The 25,000-nt window shown below is 41.4% G+C and overlaps 1 protein-coding gene across 1 annotated transcript in view; it reads left to right on the top strand.

Annotated features, from left to right (window-relative positions):
• Nucleotides 1-18,455, top strand: part of LOC143286411 (putative ammonium transporter 1) — an 18,591-nt gene extending 136 nt beyond the window's left edge. The window contains exons 2-11 of the mRNA XM_076593971.1: nucleotides 903-992; nucleotides 3,672-3,899; nucleotides 7,947-8,056; nucleotides 10,617-10,754; nucleotides 12,695-12,928; nucleotides 13,777-13,915; nucleotides 14,745-14,842; nucleotides 16,076-16,202; nucleotides 16,954-17,070; nucleotides 18,196-18,455. Coding sequence (XP_076450086.1) covers nucleotides 903-992; nucleotides 3,672-3,899; nucleotides 7,947-8,056; nucleotides 10,617-10,754; nucleotides 12,695-12,928; nucleotides 13,777-13,915; nucleotides 14,745-14,842; nucleotides 16,076-16,202; nucleotides 16,954-17,070; nucleotides 18,196-18,344 — 1,430 coding nt within the window. The 3' untranslated portion in view covers nucleotides 18,345-18,455. The remainder of the gene's footprint in view (nucleotides 1-902; nucleotides 993-3,671; nucleotides 3,900-7,946; nucleotides 8,057-10,616; nucleotides 10,755-12,694; nucleotides 12,929-13,776; nucleotides 13,916-14,744; nucleotides 14,843-16,075; nucleotides 16,203-16,953; nucleotides 17,071-18,195) is intronic.
• The last annotated feature ends 6,545 nt before the right edge of the window (nucleotides 18,456-25,000 follow it).

Genomic DNA, 25,000 nt, shown 5'->3' with positions numbered 1-25,000 from the left:
TGTTTACGCATACCCAGATTCATACACTCCACTGTTGACCGCCGTTCTTTCTCTGTCTCTGGACCTTGCAATTGGAATGAACTTCCTCTTTCACTTTGTCAAGTCTCCACATTCAGCTCTTTCAAGTCTGGCCTTAAAACCCACCTCTTCCCAAAATAGCCTCCCTTGCCTGCTTCTTCCTTGTCTTTAGTTTCTACAGTTTTAGAGTTATGCATGCGTGTGAATGACTGGTGCGAAAGCGCTTTGATTTGTCTCTGCACAAGATTCAGCGCTATATAAATACCATTATTATTATTATTATTATTATTATTATTGTTGTTGTTGTTGTTGTTGTTATCAATGAACAAATCAATCAGTCAATCAGTCAGATAGTTCTTCGTTTGTTTTGATACATAGACTCTTTCGTAATTTAATTGATTACGTATCCAATCATCATCATCATCACCATCATCATCGTCGTCGTCGTCATCATCGTCATTATTATCATTATTGACATTTTCCTATTTTCATTAATATGCTTATTTATATTTTTATATCCTTTTATATAATAATAATAATAATAATAATAATAATAATAGTGTGGTGTCTGTGCATGCACACGCGCGCTCGTGTGTGTATGTGTGTGTATGTGCTGTGCGGTGCGGTGTTGTGTGCGTGGGTACGTGTGTGTGTGTGTGTGTGTGTGTGTGTGTGTGTGTGTGTGTGTGTGTGTACGGTGTGGTGTGCGTGCGTGCATGCGTGCGTGTGTGTGTGTGTGTGTGTGTGTGTGTGTGTGTGTGTCTGAGTGCGTGCGTGCGTGTGTGTGTGTGTGTGTGTGTGTGTGTGTGTGTGTGTGTGTGTGTGTGTGTGTGTGTGCGTGCGTGCTTTGTGTGTGTGTGTGTGTGTGTGTGTGTGTGGTGCAGTCATGCAGTGTGGCTTCGCCTTTCTGGAAGCTGGGTCTGTGAGGAGCAAGAACTCCACCAACATCTTGATCAAGAACCTGTTGGATTCCTGTAAGTTTTCGTTTCTTTCTTTCTTTCTTTCTGTCTGTATGTCTTTCTTTCTTTCTTTCTTTCTTTCTGTCTGTATGTCTTTCTTTCTTTCTTTCTTTCTTTCTTTCCTTCCTTCCTTTCTTCCTTCCTTCTTTCTTTTTTTTTTCTTCCTTCATCTCTTCTTTCTTTCTTTTTTTTATTTAGTTTTTTCTATCTTTCTCTCTTTCTGTCATTTTTTCCTTCCTTCCTTGCTTCGTTCGTTCCTTCTTTCTTTCGTTCTTCCTTCCTCCTTTCTTTCTTTATTTCATTTCGTTTTTCTGTCTTTCTTTCTTTTCTTCCTTCCTTCCTTCATTCTTCCTTTCATTCTTTTAGTTTTTCTATCTTTCTCTCTTTCTGTCTTTCTTTCTTTCCTTCTTTCTTTCTTTCCTTCTTTCTTTCCTTCCTTCCTTCCTTCTTTAATTCTTTCTTTAAGTTTGTCTTTCTTTCTTTCACTCATTCATTCATTCACACTTTCTTTCCTTTTTTACTTACTTTCTTTCTGTCATTTTACCTGTTTTCCCGTTGGTTTGTTGTCATTCCTACCCTATTGGTTTGGATCGTTTTTGTACTTAACCCATTCTGTACCGTACACTTTAAGGCCCAACACTCGGCTTATATCACAGATTGACATTAGTTTACATTTGGGCCAACAGCAAAGTGAGAGCTGTATTATCAGTGGTTTCTCCAGTCAATGGGAAACCATTTACAGCTTAGTCTTTCTGTGAAGGACTATGATTCTCAAACTAGGAGGCAAAATTGCACTGGCTCTTGGTGCTGCAGCCTTGTGGGCTAGTTGGCCTTTGGGAACCATCCCAACGCCGACTGTCTTAAAACCCTCTTGGCCGAGAGAGTGGGGATGTAACTTGGGCAAGACACTCTCCACTATAATCAAACTCTAGCTCAAATAGTCGGAACAACAGGTGCTCCTCTGTTGTTCTGATGGTCATAGTCGGACACGACTGACTATTATATCTATCTATCTATCTATCTATCTATCTATCTATCTATCTATCTATCTATCTATCTATCTATCTATCTATCTATCTATATATATATATATATATATATATATATATATATATATACGTTTACCCCCCGTATGTGTCCCATTTGTTGTAAGAAACCACAACCAATGATGGAGTGTTTGCACACATTGCATTAATTAATGAAAGCCAAGACCCCCGGCCGTATGAATATGTTGCCAGTGAATACAATGGTCAGTGATGCGTGCAAACACTCCATCATTGGTTGTGGTTTCATAAAACAAAATAAAACACGTCAGGTGAAAATGTGTGTCTCCGTCCTGAATGGGTTAATTAACTGTTGTTTGTGGTTGTTGTCTCTGCTGCTCCTGTTCTTGTTGTTCTTATTGTGGTGGTGCTGTGTCCATCGAGATCGATGATGACCATCGTTGTCATCCAGATGGGGGATGGGGGATGGGGGGAGGGTGGTGGTGTGGTGGGGGAGAAGGATGCTCATGAATCTATCTGTGAGTGCGCAGATGGCTGAATAGTCCAATCTGCGCACGAAATGTTCGCTGACAGTTGGGGCAGACAAAGACAGGCATATCATTGTCAGGGAGCTTGTTTGCCCGTGACTTTCTGGCCTGCCTCTTCTCAACAGCTGCAGCAGTCCTGTTGGCCTCGCACAACCTGGCGCCTTTGTGCACAGCAGCGCGCCATTTGTCACGGTCCACTGCAGATTCCTCAGACTTTCAGAGTATCTCTGAAGCGCTTCTTCTGACCTCCGTGTGATCTCTTCCCTTGTTGCAGCTCGCCATAGAAGAGCCTTTTGGGCAGCCGATGGTCTGGCATGCGCGCCACGTGTCCAGCCCAGCGAAGCTGGGACTGCATGAGGATGGTGAAGATGCTGGGAAGGGTGGCTTTTGCGAGCACCTCTGTGTCTGGGGTCTTGTCTTGCCACTTGATGTTCAGTAGCTTCCTGAGGCATGTTGTGTGGAAGTGGTTCAGCTTCTTGGCATGTCGTTGGTACACTGTCCAAGTTTCGCAGACGTACAGTAGTGTGGGGAGAACTACTGCTCTGTAGACCTTTAGCTTGGTCTCAAGGTTCTTATTGTAGAGCATCGACGTCAACATTTCAGTAGCATCGCGTCGTTATTATTAACGTAAGCAATTCACAAAGTGTATCTGTTTGTCTGTACGTATGTATGTATGTATGTATGTTTGTTCTGGGCATGAAAAGATTATTTTGCAGTAATCCTCCACACTCCAATAGGAGTGAAAGGATAATTAAAACTTGAAACTTGTATGTGTGTATGTATATTTCTCTGTCTGTCTGTCTCTGTCCGTCTGTCTGTCTGTCTGTCTGTCTCTCTCTCCATATAAAAAAAAAAACAACCCAACTAAATACGAAAGAGCACACTCGAAGAAACAATCAACTACACATAACAAGACAGCGTTCGGTGGGTTATGGAAACAAGAACATACCCAGCATGCGCACCCCCGAAAACGGAGTATGGCCACCTACATGGCGGTGTAAAAACGGTCATACACGTAAAAGCCCACTACTGTACATACGAGTGAACGCGGGAGTTGCAGCTCACTGAACGAAGAAGAAGAAGAAGAAGAAGAAGAAGAAGAAGAAGAAGAAGAAGAAGAAGAAGAAGAAGAAGAAGCAAAAGTTTGTTTGTTTGTTTTGCAGTCGTGGCAGGGGTAGCCTACTGGTTGTTTGGGTTCGCGTTCGCATACGGGCGTGGCAACGCGTTCGTGGGCTTCGAGTGGTTCGCCACTGCAGGGATGCCTGACACGAACTTCGCGTCTTTCTTCTTCCAGTACGTCTTCGCCGCCACGGCCGCGACCATTGTGTCAGGGGCTTTAGCAGAGCGCTGCGAGTTCGTGGCGTATTTCGTGTACAGCTTTCTGATTACAGGTAGTGCTTCTTCTTCTTCTTCTTCTTCTTATCACCATCATTTTCTCTCTCTCTCTCTCTCTCTCTCTCTCTCTCTCTCTCTCTCTCTCTCTCTCTCTCTCTCTCTCTTTCTCTCCCTTACCCCCGTCTGTCCCTCACTAATCTATCCGTCTGTCAATCTGCGTATCGATCTATGTGTGTGTGTGTGTGTGTGTGTGTGTGTCTGTGTCTGTGTCTATGTGTCTGTCTGTCTGTCTGTCTGTCTGTTTGTCTGTGTGTGCGTGTGTGCGTGTGTGTGTGTGTGTGTGTGTGAGCAGATAGAGTAAGAGTGAGAGAGACAGAGAGCGAGTGAGGGAGTGGAAGAGAGAGAGGAAAGGAGATAGAGAGAAAGAGAGAGAGAGATAATTAGAGCAGCGACAAAGAGAGAGAGGGTGAGAGAGAAAGAGGAGGGGAGAGAGAGAGAGAGAACGAACGAACGAACGAACGAAATTTTATTTTACGAGGGTAAAGGAGTAAGCACAAAGTACTTTTTTACATCCAGCCCTCTGGGCATGAATAATAATTGGAAAAAAAGCAACAAAGTAAAAAAAAAAAAAAAAATTAAAAAAAAAAAAAAAAAAAAAAAAAGCGAGAGTCAATTCACAACATCAACGTCAAAATTGCATAAGCATGTGCAAACATAACATAGAACGTATGTACAATACAATATCGCGATAGATGAATAACAACGAGGACAATAGGGTAGGGGCGTGGTGGAGAGCGGAAGGAAGAATGGACAAGAGGAAGAGTAAAGAAGGCAGGGGAGGCTGACAACAGACAGATATAGTGACAGTGACAGTGGAGAGACATAGAGACTGACAGGGGAGGAGAGAGGCGTATATATATTGACAATCTATACATGATTTTTTGTTTATAATTGATATGTGTCACATAATCACATGTTTTTCAATAAATGTGCACGATATATGTTTTTAAAGTTAGGGATGCTTTTTACAGTGTTTACATTGAGGCAGGATAATAATTCATTCCATAAACAGCCCCCTGAATAAGACAGACTAGATTTAAAAAGATCGATCCTTGGAAGTGGTACCATAACTTTATGAAGATGACGATGAGTGTTGATTACAAATTTATTCTTCAGCGAGGGGGGAGCAAATCCAGACATGATTTTGAACATAAATAGACCTTTGTTAAATAGAAGTTTTGTTTTCAGTGGGAGGATATCGAGAGCTTTATAATCAGATACAGTCAATGATGAAGATTTTAAAAGAATCAATTTTACAGCTCTTCTATGCAGACTCAATAGAGGTTTTATAATACTGTCACTCGCCGAATCCCACACTGTCGAAGCATAGTTAATGTGTGATTCTATATAAGTACTGACAAATAGTTTTCGGCAGTGAAGATCCAAAAAGTGTTTGATTCTAGACAGTTGATAGATATTTTTTGATACCTGTTTGCATAACAGAGAAATATGATGTGACCATGACAAATTATTATCGATAGTGATGCCAAGGATTTTATGGTGGTCAACTTCTTCAATCTTGTCACCTTTGATGAAAATAGGCGAACAGTTTATGGATATATTTTGACGTTTTTGTCTTGTTGTGATTATTAGGAATTTTGTTTTTTTAGGATGGAGCCACATGTGGTTTAGTTCGGACCATTCAATCAATCGGTCAATACTTTCCTGAAGAGAAAGAGATACGATACATAGGTTAGTATGACTAGTATGAATGGTGGTGTCATCAGCAAACATTTCACATGGTGTCTTGATAGATAAGGGTAGGTCGTTAATATATGCAGAAAATAAGATAGGTCCCAAAACAGAACCTTGAGGTACACCATAGTTAATTGGTAATAACATTGATTTTGAACCATTTGTGGACACAAGTTGTTTTCTTTCAGAGAGAAAAGATGAGATAAGTTCTAATGTATTCAAAGACAAACCATAAATCTTTAGTTTTTTCAGGAGGAGAGAATGATCAATCACATCAAAAGCCTTCATAAAGTCGACAACAAGGGCTCCAGTAATTTCGTTATTATTAATGTTAGTAAGCCATTGATCTACTAAATTTGTTAGTGCAGAATGACATGAGTGATTAGCTCTAAATCCAGACTGGTTTGGATGGAACAAGTCAAAATTATTAAAATGCTTAAGAATATGTTTATTTATATGATTTTCCAGGGGTTTTGATAATATTGGCAAAATAGAAATTGGTCTGTAGTTTGATGGTTCAGATCGATCACCATTCTTATATATAGGAATAACTTTAGCAGTTTTGAGCGTTTTGGGAATCTTATTTTTTGTAATACTTAAATTATATATGTATGTGAGGGATTCTGCTATTATAGGAGCTGAGAGTTTTAATATTTTTCCGTCTATGCCATCAAGACCTCTTGTACTAGTTTGTTTTAAATGGGTCAGAGCATTATAAACTTCATGTACACATATCAAAGGAATATCTAATGTGGATGAAATATTTTTTGATTGACAGAATTTTAACAGAGCATCTAAAGAGTTAAGGTTTGATTTGTCTGATTTTATAATTGAAGTAGCTATGTTACAGAAATGTGAGTTAAGTCTATCTGTGGATATGTCTGTGAGTGATGTAATTTGTGTGGCTCTATTCTTATTTTTCAACTGATTTATGGCTTTCCACAAAGACTTACTATCAGACTTTGAAGTGATCAACTTTTGAAAATATTTCTTTTTCGCTAAACGTTTCATGTTATTTACTGCATTTCTTTGCTTTTGAAAATCTTCTCGGGTTCCAGTTGATAAAAGAAAATCTCTGAAATCGATGGCGTCTTCTATGTCTCCCGTTATCCAAGGCTTTTTCAGACTGGTTTTTACACGTTTAGTTTTGAATGGGGCGTGTTTGTTGTAAATGTTGAGGAAATTATGATACCATATTTCAAACGCTTCATCTGGATCAGTAAACTGATAAACGAGAGACATAGGAGAGTTCATCAGGTCCATCAAGAATGAATCAGGGTCAAATTTTGAATAACTTCTGTATGTGATAACTTTATGACAGTTTTTTGGTATCTTGATACCTTTTTTAGACCATGTGATACAAACTGGAAAGTGGTCGCTACAGCCAAAGGTTGGAGAGCATATTTCAGAAATAGTCTTTGTGGAAGTTGTGTATATGTGGTCGATGAGTGTTTGTGAAGTGCGAGTGATTCGTGTTGGTTTGTCGATTAACTGATTGAGATGAAAGGATTCGTATGTTTGTTTCCAGTTCAAATTACATTTCAGTAAATCTATATTAAAGTCACCCAATAAAATAATTTCATTTGAGAGCAGAGAAGCGTCTTCCATCATTAGCGTGAACTTATCCATCCAGTCAACGTGCTCTGCAGGATTCCTATAGATAAAGCCTATAAGAAACGGTTCCGATTTTTTAAAGTGTACCTGGATCCATACTGATTCAACATGGTGGTTTTCGAGTGATTGAATTCTTTTGAATCTAATATGTTCATGTACATAAATAAGTAAACCTGTTTCCTTTGGATTGAAAGAATCCTTACGAACGACATTATATCCAGGCATGGTTAGGTCAGAGTCTGACATATGTTCTGATAATCTTGATTCACCAAATCCAAAAATGTGAAAGTTTTTTCCAAAATTATTCAATATATCAGAAACATCAGATAACTTATTAATTATATGATTGATATTAAGAAAGCCTACTCTCAAACCTTCTCCCAATGGCCATGCATCGCACGTCTGGGGTGTGTTAGCATTCATGATTATCTTAAGCTGACAATATAAGTAATGAAAAATTCAGTAAACAAGACACAGGACAATCTAGATTATATGGGAAAAGTAACAAAAATAATAATGAGAGAGAGAGAGAGAGAGAGAGAGAGAGAGAGAGAGAGAGAGAGATTCACCGTGCTATTTAGATATCTGAAGAAGCATTCAATGCGAATGTGTGTGTGTGATTTGAGTAAGAGGGATGGGGTTTGTGAATTCATGGATTTCAACGATCTGACTGCCCTATAATCGATTTGGTTTGACTTGATTTGATTTGATTTGAAGAACTGAATGGTCTGCAGGGTTAATCTACCCTGTAGTGACGCACTGGGTGTGGACAGAGGAAGGCTGGCTTGCGCAGGGTAAAGAATACATACTGGACAGCAATACCACCGTGACTGTTTCCTATCAGGTGACGTGACCCCGTGTGGTTATCTGTCTGTCTTTTTTGTCTGTCTGTTCCTCTGTTTGTCTACCTCTGTCTCTATGTCTTCTATCTGTCTGTCTGCCTATATCACTCTATGTCTGTCTCTGTCTGTCTCTATGTCTGTCTGTCTGTCTGTCTCTGTGTCTCTATGTCTGTCTGTCTCTGTCTTTTGTCGGTTTGTTTCTCTGTTTGTCTGTCTCTGTCTGTCTGTCTGTCTATATCTCTATACGTCTGTCTGTCTCTGTGTATGTCTCTGTCTCTGTCCCTTTATATATATATATATATATATATATATATATATATATATATATATATATATATATATCTTGTGTTAATGTTTTTACTTTCTGTTTGATTTTTATGCCACGGGGCTAGGTGGAAAAGAGCATGTTGATTGCTTATCTCATTTCCCTGAAATTTAACAATTTCGTTTCGTTTCATTTCGTTTCCTCCCTCCCTCTCTCTCTCTCTCTCTCTCTCTCTCTCTCTCTCTCTCTCTCTCTCTCTCTCTCTCTCACTGTCTGTCTGTGTGTCTGTCTGTCTCTCTCTCCCTTTCTCTCTCTCTCTCTCCCTCCCTCCGTCCCCCCTCTCTCTCTGTCTCTGTCTCTGTCTGTCTGTCTGTCTCTCTCTCTCTCTCGCTCGCTCTCTCACTTCTATTCTATTCCTCCGTTTCCTGTCTGTGCGTGCGTGTGTGCTTAAGTGGTAGTAAGATAGAGACAGAGACAGACAGACACACAGACAGAGACAGACAAACTGACAGACACACTGACAGATACACACACACACACACACACACACACACACACACACACACACACACACACACACACACACACACACACACACACACACACACACACAGATAGAGAAAGAGAAACAGAGAGAGACAGGGTCTGCATGCTGTCTGCCTGTCTCTCTGTGTCTCTGTGCATGTTTCTCTCCCTCCTTCCGTCATCCCCGCCTCCCCCCCCCCCTCTCTCTCTCTCTCTCTCTCTCTCTCTGTGTCTGTCTGTCTGTCTGTCTGGTGGGTTAAGGGTGGAGATTTTTTCTCCCCGATGTCCCAGGTCAACATGTGTACAGACCCTGCCAATTCTTAATCCTTGAACCCTCTTCGTGTATGTACGTATATGTATGCAAAACACCCAACACCCACGTTCAAGAGCCTGTAATTCACATCAGGGATTCGGTGAATTATGGAAACAGGACCACACCCAACATACCCCCTCCCTTCTCTCCCCTCCACCGCCCCCCCCCCCACCCCCCCGCCCCCCCCTACCCTCCAGCCCCCGCCCCCAAAACGGAATATAGCTGACCAACCGTACACACCATTAAATGTTGAACGTGCATACTTCGAAAAAGAGCAGAAGAAGAAGATTGATTGATTATAAAACAAGCAAACAAAGACATGCGTACACATTCACGCCCACACACTCAAACACACACAAACACACACACGCACTTACTGTTCAATTGCTGGCACGATCACACATACATTCAATTTTTTTTATTCATCATGGCATGGCAGCTAGTGGACTGAGCACAAGCAAGCGTTTGCAAAAGACCGCGAGTAGGTTAATCAAAAGTATCGAATAGAAATATTCTTATGTTAGTTTTAAAGAGAGATATGGCTGGAATTTGACGACATGTCTTTTGGAAACATGTTCCATTCTATGCTTTCATTAAGTGAGAGGCTCATCTTAAATAAATCAATTTTTAGGCTTTGGAACAATAGCTCTGTCTGATTTACGTTGGAACTGGAAACAAAATAATGATTCTAAATATTGTGGGCATGCGTTATGAACAATCTTATGCATAAGAATCAATGTGTTATATCTAATAAGTAGATGAACAGGTAATATTTGAAGTTCTTTGTACATATTGTGCACAGATCCGCCTGTGGTATTTACATGGCTAATCATCTTAATGATCGAAAGCCTGCTGATCCAGTGCCAGCTACGCTGGACAGGACACGTTGTCCGCATGACAGACAGCAGGATCCCGAAGATGCTTTTGTATGGCCAGCTGAAGGAAGGCCACCGTGAACTTGGAAGACCCTGCAAGCGCTTCAAGGACACCTTGAAGACAAACCTCAAAGCCTGTGACATAGACATCGCTTCCTGGGAAACGAGACGTTTTCCCTTGCAACACCTTTGGGAAGTGATGCGCATCCAGAATCGGCCTCTTCTCCCATATGAGGACACACACCGACAGATAAGCCTGCCTGCCTACTCATTCGTCGGACCGACGGGAGTCTCCACCATCATCATCATCACCATCATCATCTTAACTCTCTCCATACGAACGGCAAAAGAGATGACGTTAACAGCGTTTCACCCCAATTACTGAAGAGGTGAATGTTGACAAAGAACACCACAATTCTGACGACGGAAGCTAAATGTTGGGTCATTCAGACACCCACTGGACATCCGAGGGGTCTGTGTAGAGGAGAAGAGAGGACTGGCCGTACTGAGTGAGTTAATGGCACGTTTTTTTGTAAAAAGAAGAAGAAGACTGATAATTTGACATTTTATTCCACCAACCCCAGGACTTTGCCGGAAGTGGAGTGCTCCATGTGCTGGGAGGGGTGGCAGCCTTTATGGGAGCTCTCATCATTGGTCCACGCATTGGGCGATTCCATTCCGAGTCCAACACCGTGCTGGAACTACGAGGACACTCCGTGCCGGTAAGTGTGGAAATATGATTAATTAATAGTAGTAGTTGTTGTTGTAGCAGCAGCAGCAGCAGCAGCAGTATTATGTTGTATTGCATTGTTTTGTATTGTAGTGTATTGTATTGTATTGCATTGCATAGCAGCAGCAGCAGCAGTAGTAGTAGTAGTAGCTGCTGTATTGTATTGCATTGTATTGCACAGCAGAAGCAGCAGCAGCAGCAGCAGCAGTAGTAGTAGTAGTAGCAGCAGCAATATTATATTGCATTGTATTGTGTTTCTTGTATTGTAAGGCATAGCAGCAGTAGTAGTAGTAGTAGCAGCAGCAATATTATATTGCATTGTATTGTGTTTCTTGTATTGTAAGGCATAGCAGCAGTAGTAGTAGTAGTAGCAGCAGCAATGTTATATTGCATTGTATTGTGTTTCTTGTATTGTAAGGCATAGCAGCAGTAGTAGTAGTAGTAGCAACAGCAATATTATATTGCATTGTATTGTGTTTCTTGTATTGTAAGGCATAGCAGCAGTAGTAGTAGTAGTAGCAGCAGCAATATTATATTGCATTGTATTGTGTTTCTTGTATTGTAAGGCATAGCAGCAGTAGCAGTTGTAGCAGCAGCAGCAGTATTGTATTACATTGTATTGTGTTGTATTGCATAGCAGTAGTAGTAGCATTAGTAGCAGTAGCACCAGTATTGTATTGAATTGTATTGTATTGCATAGCAGTAGCAGCAGCAGCAACAGTAGGAGTAGTTGTAGTAGCAGCAGTAGTAGCAGCAGCAGCAGCAGCAGCAAGCAACAACAACAATATTGTATTGTATTGTTGATATACCAATGATAATAAGTAATATCTTATTTTGTGTTGATTCTCAATCTGTTTTAAAAGCTTGCTCCTTTTTGAGAATAATCAAAGAGAAGATTTACTTTTGAAATTAAGTATTTATTGCACTCCCTATTTGTGAAGGGTACAAATGTTTTTTGTTGGATACCATCCCATACTGGATTCCGTTATAACGACCAAGCAGACAGGGCAGCAAAAAGGGGAGCAAAGAATCATACAGATAATATAAAAGTATATTGCCCATTGTCATACAAGGAAATAAGCAATATACTAGAAAGAGACTTTTATAGGTGCTTGAATTCAAGTCTAAAACCTCGTCAGTTGACTCTCTCAGACTTTGGTCCTATTCGCAGACCAATTCTGAGTTTAGCTCTCAGACTATTATCAAATTCATTACGGACCAGGTATTGTTCTAATGTCAAGTGCATATGCTTTTTTAGTAACCTGACAATTAAGCATATAATTTTTGACTGTAGCTTGATGAAGCCTTATGTACACGAAAGTGTGTCTTCACAAGTGACTGAGAACGTTGACATTTTCATTATCAGTTGTTTCGCTTGTCAGTTTAACGACTTTTCTTTTACGAAGTCCTTTAAGTAATTTCCTGTAATTGTATTTAGCAGGTTTTTTTTTTTTTTTTTTTAAATTTCACCCTCATTTCACCCTCCAATTGCTCAGTTTCCACCAACCCTCCATTCATTCACATCTCCCACCCTTTCTAACCGATAATACTCAAATGTATTCATAAATACTTTAACAAAATGTCTTCAGTCACCGATATGTGTGACGGGACATTAAACAAAATTCCTTCTTGTATTGTATTGCATAGCAGCAGTAGTAGTTGTATCAGCAGCAGCAGTATCAAATACGCCCGTTAAAGATACGTAATCCTTGTCAGCGTTTGGTGGGTTATGGGAACACGAACATTCCCAGCAAGCACACACCTTAAAACGGAGTATGGCCGCCTACATAGCGGGGGTTAAAAACGGTCATACACGTAAAAGCCAACTCGTGTACATACGAGTGAACGTGGGAGTTGCAGCCCACGAACACAGAAGAAGAAGAAGAAGAAGAAAAATTCAATATATCTTTTACTTTTTGTTCATTTGTTCAGTTCGCGGCTCTGGGGGGGTTCATCCTCCTCTTCGGGTTCCTGGCTTTCAACGGGGGGTGTGAGCTGAGCATCAGCGGGGAGGACAGCGGGCCGCGTGTGGCTATTTCTGTCGTCAACACCATCATCTCTGGTTCCGTGTCTGCCTTCTTCACCATGCTCATGCAGAAGTCTGGCATCTTTGGGAATTCCCGCTGGAGCCTGCTGACCACACTAAACGGGGCCTTGACTGGGATGGTGTGTGGTGTGGTGTGGTGTGGTGTGGTGTGGTGTGGTGTGGTGTGGTGTGGTGTGGTGTTGGGTGTGATGTGGGGTGGGGTGGGGTGTTGGGTGTTGGTGGCGGTGTTGGGTGTGGTGTTGTGTGGTGTTGTGTTGGGTGTGGTGTGGTGTGGGGTGGGGTGGGGTGTTGGGTGTGGTGTGGGGTGGGTGGGGTGTTGTGCTGGTGGTGGTGTTGTGTGTTGGGTTGTGTTGGGTGTGTTGTGGTGTGGTGTGTGGTGTGGTGGGGTGTGGTGTGGTGTAATGTGGTGTGTGATGTGGTGTGTGGTGTTGTGTGGGGGGTGGGTGGGATGGGGTGGGGTGGTGTGGGGTTGGGTGGTGTGGGGTGGGGTGGGGTGGGGTGAGGTGGGGTGGTGTGATGTGATGTGGTGTGGGGTGGGGTGGGGTGGGGTGGTGTGATGTGGTGTGGGGTGGGTGGTGTGGGGTGGTGTGCGGTGGGGTGGGGTGGGGTGTAGTGTGATGTGGTTTCTGGTATTGTCGGGTGTGGTGTATTACGATTGCAACAACAACAACAAAAGCAATAATAATAATAATAATAATAATAATAATAATAATAATAATAAACAATAATAATAATAATAATAATAATAATAATAATAATAGTAATAGTAATAGTAATAATAATAATAATAATAATAATAATAATAATAATAGGAAGAACAAGAACAAGAAGAAAAAGAACAACAACAAAAAAAGAGGAACAAGAACAAGAATGCATATGCATAATACACTTCACCTTTTTAACACAGACCACTAGTACTATAAACTTTTCATATACATCATATTCCTTATCTGTATCATTCTAACAGGCATCTGCCTGCGCGGGATGTAACGTCTACTATCCCTGGGGAGCCGCCATCGTGGGACTCTTCGCTTCCGTCGCCTACAAGTTCACATCCTGGCTGATGGTCAGAATGAGAGTGGATGATCCCCTTGATGCTGTGGCTGGTAAGTTTCCGCCACTTCGTTCGCTGTGTTGGCAGTGCAGGGTCTCCTCTGGTGTGTGGCTTGATGGGTGTGTGATCTGATACTGAGAGATTGAAATCCTCTTGGAGAGAGTGTGTGTGTAGTAGTAGTAGTCTTCAGTTTAACGTTTTTCACTTTAAGTGATATTAGACGGAAAAAAGGGGGGTGGGGGGTGGGGGGTGGAGGGCAGGGCGTGGTGGTGGGAACAGTATTGGTTAGAGGGTGAAGAATGATGTGTGTGTGTGTGTGTGTGTGTGTGTGTGTGTGTGTGTGTGTGTGTGTGTGTGTGTGTGTGTGTGTGTGGTGGATTGGGGATATGTGGGGTGGCTGAGGTGTGGGTATGTGTTGTGTTGTGGTGTGTGTGTGTGTGTGTGTGTGTGTGTGTGTATGTGTGTGTGTGTGTGTGTGTGTGTGTGTGTGTGTGTGTGTGTGTGTGTGTGTGTGTGTGTGTGTGTGTGTGTGTGTGTTTATTCTTCTGTTCATTTATCTTTTTATTCTTTTATTTATTTTCGTCATTATTATTGTTAGTAGTAGTAGTAGTAGTAGTAGTAGTTGTAGTAGTAGTAGTAGTAGTAGTGTTGTTGTTATTATTATTATTATCATTATTATTATCATTTCAATCTATTTCATCTTCTCTCAAGGCCTGACTAAGCGCGTTGGATTATGCTGTAGTTCAGGCATCTGTTTAGCAGATGTAGTGTAAAAGTACACGGATTTGCCCGAACGCAATCAGTGACACCTCCTTGAGCAACTGAACTGAACTGAACTGATCTGAACTGAACTGAACTGAAGCGAATCTTGTGTTGGGCAGTTCACTTTGGCGGAGGGACGTGGGGGGTCATCGCCGTGGTCTTCCTGGACAAGGAATCTGGCGCTCTGCTGCAAGGGCATCACGAACGTTCGGCGCTGGTGAGTCACGTGCAGGTCATGACTCTGCAAGCATTTGTGGAAGAGAAGAAGAAGAAGAATGATGATGATGATGATGATGAGGAGGAGGAGGAGGAGGAGGAGGAGGAGGAGGGATGTTCAGGGATGTTCTTGGTGTTTCAGAACGGTGAACTCAACTGGCTCATGACTGTGCAAGCATTTCTGTTCTTCCTATGTAAAAAAAGAAAGAAAAAAAAAGAATACATAGATAAATAAATTGAGGAATGAATAAGTTGGAGATGTGTGTGTGCGTGTGTGTTTGTTTGTGTGTGTGTGTGTGTGTGTGTGTGTGTGTGTGTGGAGGAGGAGGAAGAGGAGGAGGAGAAGAAGAAGAAGAAGTTTGATGATGAAGAGGAGGAGGACGACGTTTATTCATTTATAGTCTGTTCATCTAAGATGATGATATTAGACTGAAAATAAATGATATTATCATTTCCATTATCATTACTTGTTTGTTTGTTTCTCTATCATAATGGTTGTTATTGTCATCATTAATTAGAAATGTTCCAGAGCACAAAACAAAAACAAAGTGTAGGAACCTCGGTTGAAGTGTCCTGTAAATCCCAAGGGATGGTCGCCGGGACAATGGTTTACCCCAGAGACACAGCACGACACATAAGAGGCATATTTACAGTAAGCTTCCGCCGAAGAGGAGGAGGAGGAGGAGAAGAAGGAAGAGAAGGAGGAGGAGGAGGGAGGTAGTTGTGTTAATGTTATTCAGTCCAACAGTTCGACGGGCGCAATAGCCGAGTGGTTAAAGCGTTGGACTTTCAATCTGAGGGTCCCCGGGTTCGAATCACGGTGACGGCGCCTGGTGGGTTAAGGGTGGAGATTTTTACGATCTCCCAGGTCAACATATGTGCAGACCTGCTAGTGCCTGAGCCCCCTTCGTGTGTATATGCAAGCAGAACATCAAATACGCACGTTAAAGATCCTGTAATCCATGTCAGCGTTCGGTGGGTTATGGAAACAAGAACATACCAAGCATGCACACACCCCGAAAGCGGAGTATGGCTGCCTACATGGCGGGGTAAAAACGGTCATACACGTAAAATCCCACTCGTGTGCGTACGAGTGAACGTGGGAGTTGCAGCCCACGAACGCAGAAGAAGAAGAAGAAGAAGTCCAACAGTTCAGGGATGTTCTCGGGGTCTCTGAAGGGTGAACTTAACTGACTTTGACTTGGACAAACTGATGGTTGGTGTTCTTCTGCAGCAACTGGCTTGGCAGCTGTGTGGTCTAGCGGCCATCATCGCGTGGACAGGGCTGCTCTCCCTTGCTATGTTCGGTTCCCTTCGTCTGTTTGGTCTGCTGCGAGTGTCTGAGGAAATGGAGAGAAAAGGTACGTGAACATGTATGTGTGTATGTTTGCATGTTTGTGTGTATGTGTATGTATGTATGTATGTATGTATGTATGTATGTATGTATGTGTGTTTGTATGTATGTCTGTGTATGTATGTATGTTTGTGTATGTATGTATGTATGTATGTATGTATGTATGTATGTGTCTATCTAGCTAGTTAGCTATCTCTATGTGAATTCATCTTCCCTCTATCTATCTATCTATCTATCTATCTATCTATCTATCTATCTATCTATTTCTATGTGAATTCATCTTCCATCTATCTATCTATCTATCTATCTATCTATCTATCTATCTATCTATCTATCTATCTATCTATCTATCTATCTATCTATCTATCTATCAGTCTTTATGTGATTTCAACTATCTATCTATCTATCTATCTATGTATCTATCTATCTATGTGATTTCATCTTCTCTCTGTCCGTCTATCTATCTCTATGTGATTTCATCTTCCCTTTATCTATCTATCTATCTATCTACCTATCTAATCTATCTATCTGTCAGTCTTTATGTGATTTCAACTGTCATCTATCTATCTATCTATCTATCTATCTCTCTCTCTCTCTCTCTCTCTCTCTCTCTCTCTCTCTCTCTCTCTCTCTCTGTATGTGTGTGTGTGTGTGTGTGTGTGTGTGTATCTGATCTCTCTCGGATTTGTGGTCCATGGCTAAAGTTTATTAAAACATTTCCGTTCGTTCGTTCATTCTCTGGCTGTCCGTGTGTCCAGGTCTGGACATCCCCAAGCACGGGGAGCCTGCCTACCCTCTGGAGTCCTACGGTCATGGTCACATGGAGCGAGTGTTGAGGGTGCTGGAGTCTGGTCAGCTGGAGTACTTCATGCAAGGTGTGGTGTGGTGTGGTGCGGTGTCGGGTGGGTGGGGTGGGGTGGGGTGGTGTAGTGTGGGCTGGGGTGTGTGGTGTGGGGTGGTGTGGTGTGGTCACATGGAGCGAGTGTTGAGGGTGCTGGAGTCTGGTCAGCTGGAGTACTTCATGCAAGGTGTGGTGTGGTGTGGTGTGCTGTGGGGTGGGGTGGTGTGGTGTGGTGTGGTGTGGGGTGGGGTGGTGTGGGGTATGGGGTGGTGTGTGGTGGGTTGGGTGGTGTGGGGTGGCATGGTGTGGTGTGTGGTGGGTTGGGTGGTGTGGGGTGGCATGGTGTGGTGTGTGGTGGGTTGGGTGGTGTGGGGTGGCATGGTGTGGTGTGTGGTGGGGTGGGGTGGGGTGGGGTGGTGTGGGGTGGCCAAGGTGTGGTGTGTGGTGGGGTGGGGTGGTGTGTGGTGGCATGGTGTGTTGTGTGGTGGGGTGGGGTGGTGTGGGGTGGGATGGTGTGGTGTGTGGTGAGGTTGGGTGGTGTGGTGTGTGGTGGGGTGGAGTGGGTTGTGTGGGGTGGTGTAGTGTGGGGTGGGGTGGGGTGGCGTGGTGTGGGGTGGTTTGGTGTGTGTGTGGTGTGTGGTGTGGTGTGCTGTGGTGGGTGATGGTGTGTGGTGTGGTGTGGTGTACTGTGTTCTGAGTGCCGGAGTCTGTTCAGCTGTAGTACTTCATGCAAGGTGGGTACAGTGCACTGTGATGTGTGTGTGTGTGTGTGTGTGTGTGTGTGTGTGTGTGTGTGTGTGTGTGTGTGTGTGTGATGTGTCTGTGTCTGTGTCTGTGTGTCTGTGTGTGCACGCGCGCATCTGTCTGTCTGTCAGTATAATAAACAAAGTATCTTCTTCTTCTTCTTTGATCGTGAGCTACAACTCCCACGTTCACTCGTATGTACATGAGTGGGCTTTTTACATGTATGACGGTTTTTACCCCGCCATGTAGGCAGCCATACTCCGTTTTCGGTGGTAACAATGTATCATTTCTGACAATTTTTCTCTTCTTGATAATTGTATTCTTAACTTCTGTTTACAATCATGGCGGTGTAGTTTGCTTTCTCAAGTGTTTTTTTTTTTGTTTTTTTTTTTCTTGTATGCGAACCACGTAGCAGGTCACGTGGCAGACGAGAGTGGAAACGAGAACAGCGAAAGTGACGTGCAGAGCAAACGGGTCGCCGGCTACGAGACACCGGAAGTGGAGGTGCTGCGTAACAACGGGGTTGGAATGAAACCGGAAGTGATGGAAAACACTTACCTTTAAGTGGATAATGTTTGTGGTTAACTTCGCGTGCATGGTTAATGTTGTTGTGTTTTTTTGTTGTTGTTGTTGTTTGTTGTTTTTGTTTGTTTGTGGTTTTTTTGTGTGTTTTTTTTTCTTTGTTTGTTGTTGTTGTTTTTTTGTGTGTTTTTTTGTTTTGGGGGGGTTTTTTGGGGGCGGTTGGGTTTTTTTGTTGGTTTTTTTTGTCTTCTTCTTCTTCTTCTTCTTCTTTAAATGTCTTTTTCTTTTTTGTGTTGTTTCTTGGTCGGTTTTATACTAATCGATTTTTTAAAAAATCTATTTTCATTCTCTATTTTTTAATTTTTTAACGTTGCTCATATCCGTTTAAATATAACCGTTGTTCATTTTGTTTGTTTTCGTTATTGATTTCCCCGTTGTATATTATCCTTTTTTTCTCCCTTTTTTTTTTTTTTTTTTTTTAAAGATATCGCCATTAATGTGGAGTGATAGCCTAGAGGTAACGCATCTGCCTAGGAAGCGAGAGAATCTGAGCGCGCTGGTTCGAATCACGGCTCAGCCGCCGATATTTTCTCCCCCTCCACTAGACCTTGAGTGATGGTCTGGACGCTAGTCATTCGGATGAGACGATGAACCGAGGTCCCGTTTGCAGCATGCACTTAGAACCCACAGCAACAAAAGTGTTGTTTCCGGCAAAATTGGGTCGAAAAATCTACTTCAGTTGACAGGAAAAAGAAATAAAACAGCACGCAGGAAGAAAAAAAGAGGGTGGAGGTGTGTGTGTGTGTGTGTGTGTTGGGGGGGGGGGGGGGGGTGGCGCTGTAGTGTAAGGACGTGCTGTCCCTCGGGAGAGCAGCCCGAATTTTAGACAGAGAAATCTGTTGTGATAAAAAGAAATACAAATACAAAGACAATTTCTTTGTTGCTTTTTGTTTGTTTGTTTGTTTGTTTGTCTTATTGCTGTCATGTCCCTTGTCTTGTCCCTTGTTGTGCATGTGTGGGGGTATGTGTGAATGTGTGTCTTCATGTTTTACATTTATTTGCTTATGTATCATCAATGTTGTCTTATTTATTTATTTATTTATTGTTATTATTTTATTATTATCATTACTACTACCTTTTTTATATCATAATTATTATTTATTTATTTATTTATTTATTTATTTATTTATGTAAGCTTTTCTATTATTTGTTCAGCCTTTTTTTTTTTCTTTTTTCTCAAGGCATCTGCTTGGCAGGGGTGGTGTAGCGCATATGGATTTGCCCGAACGCAGTGACGCCTCCTTGAGCTACTGAAACTGAAACTGTCATGTCCCTTTCAGACATCACCTCTCAGAGGATGGGAGTGGGAGGGGGGGGGGGGGCGGGGGGAATGGGACAGCCGTGAGAAAAAGGAAGAGTATCAAGAATTTTGCGGATAAGAAAAAGAAAAGAAAGAAAAAAAAAATGTGTGACATCCGAGCTTCTCTCCCCTAGGGACAGCGTGTCACCCCAGTGCAGGGATGTGTGACAAAGGGAAACTGTTGTTGTTATTATTATTATTATTATTATTATTATTATTATTATTATTATTATTATTTTGTTGTTGCTGTTTTTGTTGTTGCTATTTTCATTATATTCCTTGTGACCCCGGTACACTTGGTAATAAATACATATTCTATTTTATTATTATTATTATTATTATTATTATTATTATTATTATTATTATTATTATCTTCTTCTTCTTCTTCTTCATCATCGTCATTATATCATCATCATCGTCGTCGTCGTCATCGTCGTCGTCGTTGTTGTTGTTGTTGTTGACGTTATTGCTGTTGTTTTTATTATTCATTATTAGCAATTGATCAATAATCTATGAATGCAACTGTTTAAACACTGTGACGTTTCCTTGAGAAATTGAAACTATAGTATTAGTAGTAGAAGTAGTAGAAGAAGAAGAAGGAGAAAAAGTAGTAGTAGTAGAAGTAGTAGTAGTAGTAGTAGTAGTATTGGTGGTGTTGTTAATGTTGTTGTTACTGTCATCGCATACTAATCAGCTGAGAACTGAATTTCTGAAGTCAACTGCTGATGGTCCCTCGCCCAAAATGCCTGTCATGCAGGTTATGATTGATTGATTGATTGATTGATGTGGATACTTCTATAGCGCCTATCCTCGGTCAGAGACCAAGCTCTAAGCGCTTTACATACACGGGGACATTTGCACCACAGGGCTGCCTACCTGGGTAGAGCCGACTGACGGCTGCCACTGGGCGCTCATCATTCGTTTCCTGTGTCATTCAATCAGATTTCAGACGCACACACATACTCAGACAGACATGTAACATTTTACGTGTATGGCCGTTTTATTTTGTTTGTTTGTTTTTTGTTGTTGTTTTTTTACCCCGCCATGTAGGCAGCCATACTCCGTTTTCAGGGGTGTGCATGCTGGGTATATTCTTGTTTCCATAACCCACCGAACGCTGACATGGATTACAGGATCTTTAACGTGCGTATTTGATCTTCTGCGTGCGCATACACACGAAGGGGGGTTCAGGCACTAGCAGGTCTGCAAATATGTTGACCTGGGAGATCGGCAATGAAGGGGGATGGGGTGGGGCAGGGGAGACGGAGCGGGAGAGGGAGGGTGAGGGGGGTGGGTGGGTGGGAGGGGGGGGGGGGCAATGTCGACGGGATCACCGGTGGTGGTTGTACGTCACTGCATATAATTATGGCGCTGGATGGAGTGGCAGTGATATGTTGGATGAAGGGCGAGGGGAGCGGGGTCAAGGTCAAGGTCAAATCGGCTTTTTTTTTTCCTTCTTCTTCTTCTTCTTTCTTTCTTTCTTTCTTTCTTTTTTCTTCTTTCTTTCTTTTTGTTCTCTAACACCGGCACATCGGTTATTTATTCAAGATTATACCGTGTCGTATGAAAGCAAAAATGGTACTTATTATTTCTTTTCACTATGTGTACATGTGTCTGATTGTGTTCAAAGATAAGGTTGTTTTTTTCATTCGATATGGTATGATATATCTACTACAAGTAAAAGGGCTATGAACGCTTACTTCAGACATAATTGCAACAGGAAGAATTTCAAAGCACGGTTACACAAAGCGGCCATGACTGGGATATTAAAAAGTCATACACGATATTTTCATCTTGGTCAACTCAGACAACACACACACACACACACACACACACACACACACACACACACACATATGCACAAATACACACACTCTCTCTCTGTTATCTATATATCTCATTTTTCTCTCTCTCTCTTTGTCTCTCACACACATACACACGCAGACGCGCGCGCGCACACACACACACACACACGCGCGCGCGCGCGCGCTCACACACACTCTCTCTGTATCTCCCTCTCTCTCTATTTATCTCTTTCTCTCTCTCTCTTTCTCTCTCTCTCACACACACATACACACACACACAGAAAGACAGATTCTACAGGCATGTACGGCATCAAAACATGTCTTCCAAAAAACACACACCATCCGAAAGAAGATTCCTTTTATTACAAAACAAATCACCTGCTCCAGGGAAAAGGAAAACAAACAAAAACAAAACCGAAACAAAACAAAAACAAAAACAAAAAAAAGACGAACAACAACAAAAAATACCACAACAGACGAAATTGATAAACACTAAAACCCGCAACTCAAAAGTGGAGAGATACACACGTTTTCTTCCTTTATTTAAATTTGCTTATTTATTTTTAATTTCTTTACGAAAAACCAAATCAAGTAACAATCAACAGAAGCCATCATTCCGGGACGCTCTGATCATTATCCACACACTTGTTTAGAAGGAGGACATTGAAATCAAGCTCAGACATCGAGCTAATTAATGGATTCATACGAACACGGGTCATTCACTGGAGTGAATATCTATCTCAGCAATGTCTACGCAGAAAATGAAATAAAAGAACGTTGCAGTTGTTTATTAAAGCATTGTACATATGAATATATATATGACTGCATTGATCAATAACGATCAGCCAATAGCTGGCGCCAGTTTTAGAATGAAGAATATTGAGCGGCACAAAGGTACGGAGAGATGTGGTTGTGTGAGGATTGCACAGAATAAACGATTCAAAGAAATATCATATACACGCACATACGTGTGTGTGTGTTTTTTTTTGTTTAATCCGACGAGATTTTTTACAGCAACTCTCTCTTTCTCTCTAATATTTTGTTGTTACCGCTGGTTCATATGTAAATATGGCCTTAACTGAATAAACCATCTTGAATCTCTCATTATAAATACTATACATATATATATATATATGTGTATATATATATATATATATATATATATATATATATATATATATATATATATATATGACTGTATATGTATCTGAGTGTATTATAATGCTATGTTTGTAATCCTATACCCCATCGTTATTTTTTGGATGTTTCTATTTCAATTTTCTGCTTGCACCGAAGACTGGAATTCAAGAAGCACATGCATTCGTATTCTTCTTCCCTTATAAAAATAAAATAAAATAAAATAAAATAATAAAAGAAAATAAAATAAAATAAAGGTTGTTCTTTAGTTTGCCTTCTTACGGTCGAACATGTGATATAACCTATAAGCAGTGCAGCCTATATTTTATTGAAATAAACTTTGTGTCTCTTATCAAAGCCTTAGGTGGTTTCAGCATTTGGTGGGAGGGGGAGGGGGGGGGGGCGGGGCAGGAGGAGGGGTAGGGGAGTAAACTACGAAACAACAAGATTCACTGTGAATCTTCCAGGCTGAATGATTGCGCCCCTTTTCACTGAACGCTCAAAAGTGGGGAAACTATCAGGACTTAGAATACAGTGCACTGGTATCCAAAACCGGCCACTTGTACTGAAAATCAACTTGCGCAGAATTGACTCAAGTGTGGACGCTCACGCGCGTTTTGGCAAATATCCCCCACATGGAAAAAAAAAAAAAGACAAAACAAAAAAACATAATATCCTTTTTCACCAGTGAGATTCCTGGAGCTCTGCAGGACCAATAAAGCAGAGAAATAAATCGACACGGTCATACTAGAAAAGGCAGCCTCCAACTCAATGGTATACAAATCAAACCAACGTATGCCTCCAGATACTTAGCTCACACACACACACACACACACACACACACACACACAAAAAACCCCACAAAAAACAACAACAAACAAACAAACGAGGAACAAAAACGCAATAAACATCTCAGTATTTTGTCTCACTTTGAGGTCTCTCTCTCTCCCATTTTTTTTTTCTTTTCTTTTTAATGTTTGTAAATCCTCGTGGTTGTAAACACTGGTGTTTTCCCTCCCTTTTAACTTGTTGACGTGGAGCAGTATTAATGATGCTGTTTCGCGTCTTCTTAATAATAATAATAATAATAATAATGGATGCTTATATAGCACACTATCCAGAAATCTGCTCTAGGTGCTTTACAAAAGCGCTTTGTTCTTCTTTTTCTTTATTTCTTTCTTTTTTTTTCTTTTCTTTTTTTTAACAATTCCACTGTTAACAATCTTAATAGTCTATGCAGATAGCCCACACGAGCTAAAACAACAACAACAACTACAACAACAAAAATGCCGATGGATTATTGCTCTTCGATGCAGTAATAACCCCTCTATAGGATTTTCGTATGCAGAAAACAAAAGAAAAACGTTTGACATTAGTAGAAAATCTGCCATTGCTTTTTGTGTTAACAACAATTGATTAAAAGTTACTTGCACACAAAACAACACATACCAAAATGCCTTTCATGTTTTCTTCACGTGTCGTCTACACAAAAAAAAAAAAAAAAAAAACAATACTTTCTTGCCATCATCAACAACAAAACAGCAACAACAACAACAACAAAAAAACAAGAAAAACACGGAATCATTATGTTTAGTGTCAATCAGTCCTACAGACCTTAATTTACAAAAGCGTTTTCTTCATCCATCGCCATGCATCAAATAGTTCAGCAACACTTTATTTCTTTTTAAGAACCAGGGTGAGTTTATTTTGAATCAAGGAAGTCACATGGACACACACGAAAGAGAGAGAGAGACGGGGGGAGGTGGGGTGGGGGGGTGGGGGTGGGGGTGGGGGGCGAGAGAGAGAGGGGAGAGAGAGAGAGTGGGGGGGGCGAGAGAGAGAGAGGGGGGGAGAGATAGATGGATGTGTGTGTGTGTGTGTGTGTGTGTGTGTGTGTGTGTGTGTGTCTTCAGTTTAACGTCTTTCCACTTGAAGTGATATTAGTGTGTGTGCGTGTGTGTGTGTGTGTGTGTGTGTGTGTGTGTGTGCTTGATTGTTTCTCTGTCTGTCTGTCTGTCTTTCCACCTCTATCTCTGCGTTACTTCGCTTCAATATCTTGTTGTTGTTGTTTGTTTTTTTGTTGTTTTTTTTTTACCAAAAAGCCAAATAAGATATTTTGAAAAGCGTACTGACAAAAAAAAAAAATCCCCAAAAGCAACAAGCAAGATAAAAGACATAGCCACAGCACTGTCACTGAAGCATAAAAGAAATTAAAAAAAAAATTTAAAAAAACCGACAGTTTTACCAATGATGAGCAAATGAAACAGTGGAAGCCATAAAAAATACAGTGAGATAAATATGATTATGGAGAATAGAAAAAATGCAACTGAACAAGTCGGCTAGGATTCCACGGGATAAGTTGAATACAGGTATCGAAGTTACTTTATCAATGCTGA

This window comes from Babylonia areolata, chromosome 10 (genome assembly GCF_041734735.1).
Source record: "Babylonia areolata isolate BAREFJ2019XMU chromosome 10, ASM4173473v1, whole genome shotgun sequence".
In the NCBI taxonomy this organism is placed as follows: Eukaryota; Metazoa; Mollusca; class Gastropoda; order Neogastropoda; family Buccinidae; genus Babylonia; species Babylonia areolata.
This window is presented reverse-complemented; position numbering and strand designations above follow the sequence as displayed.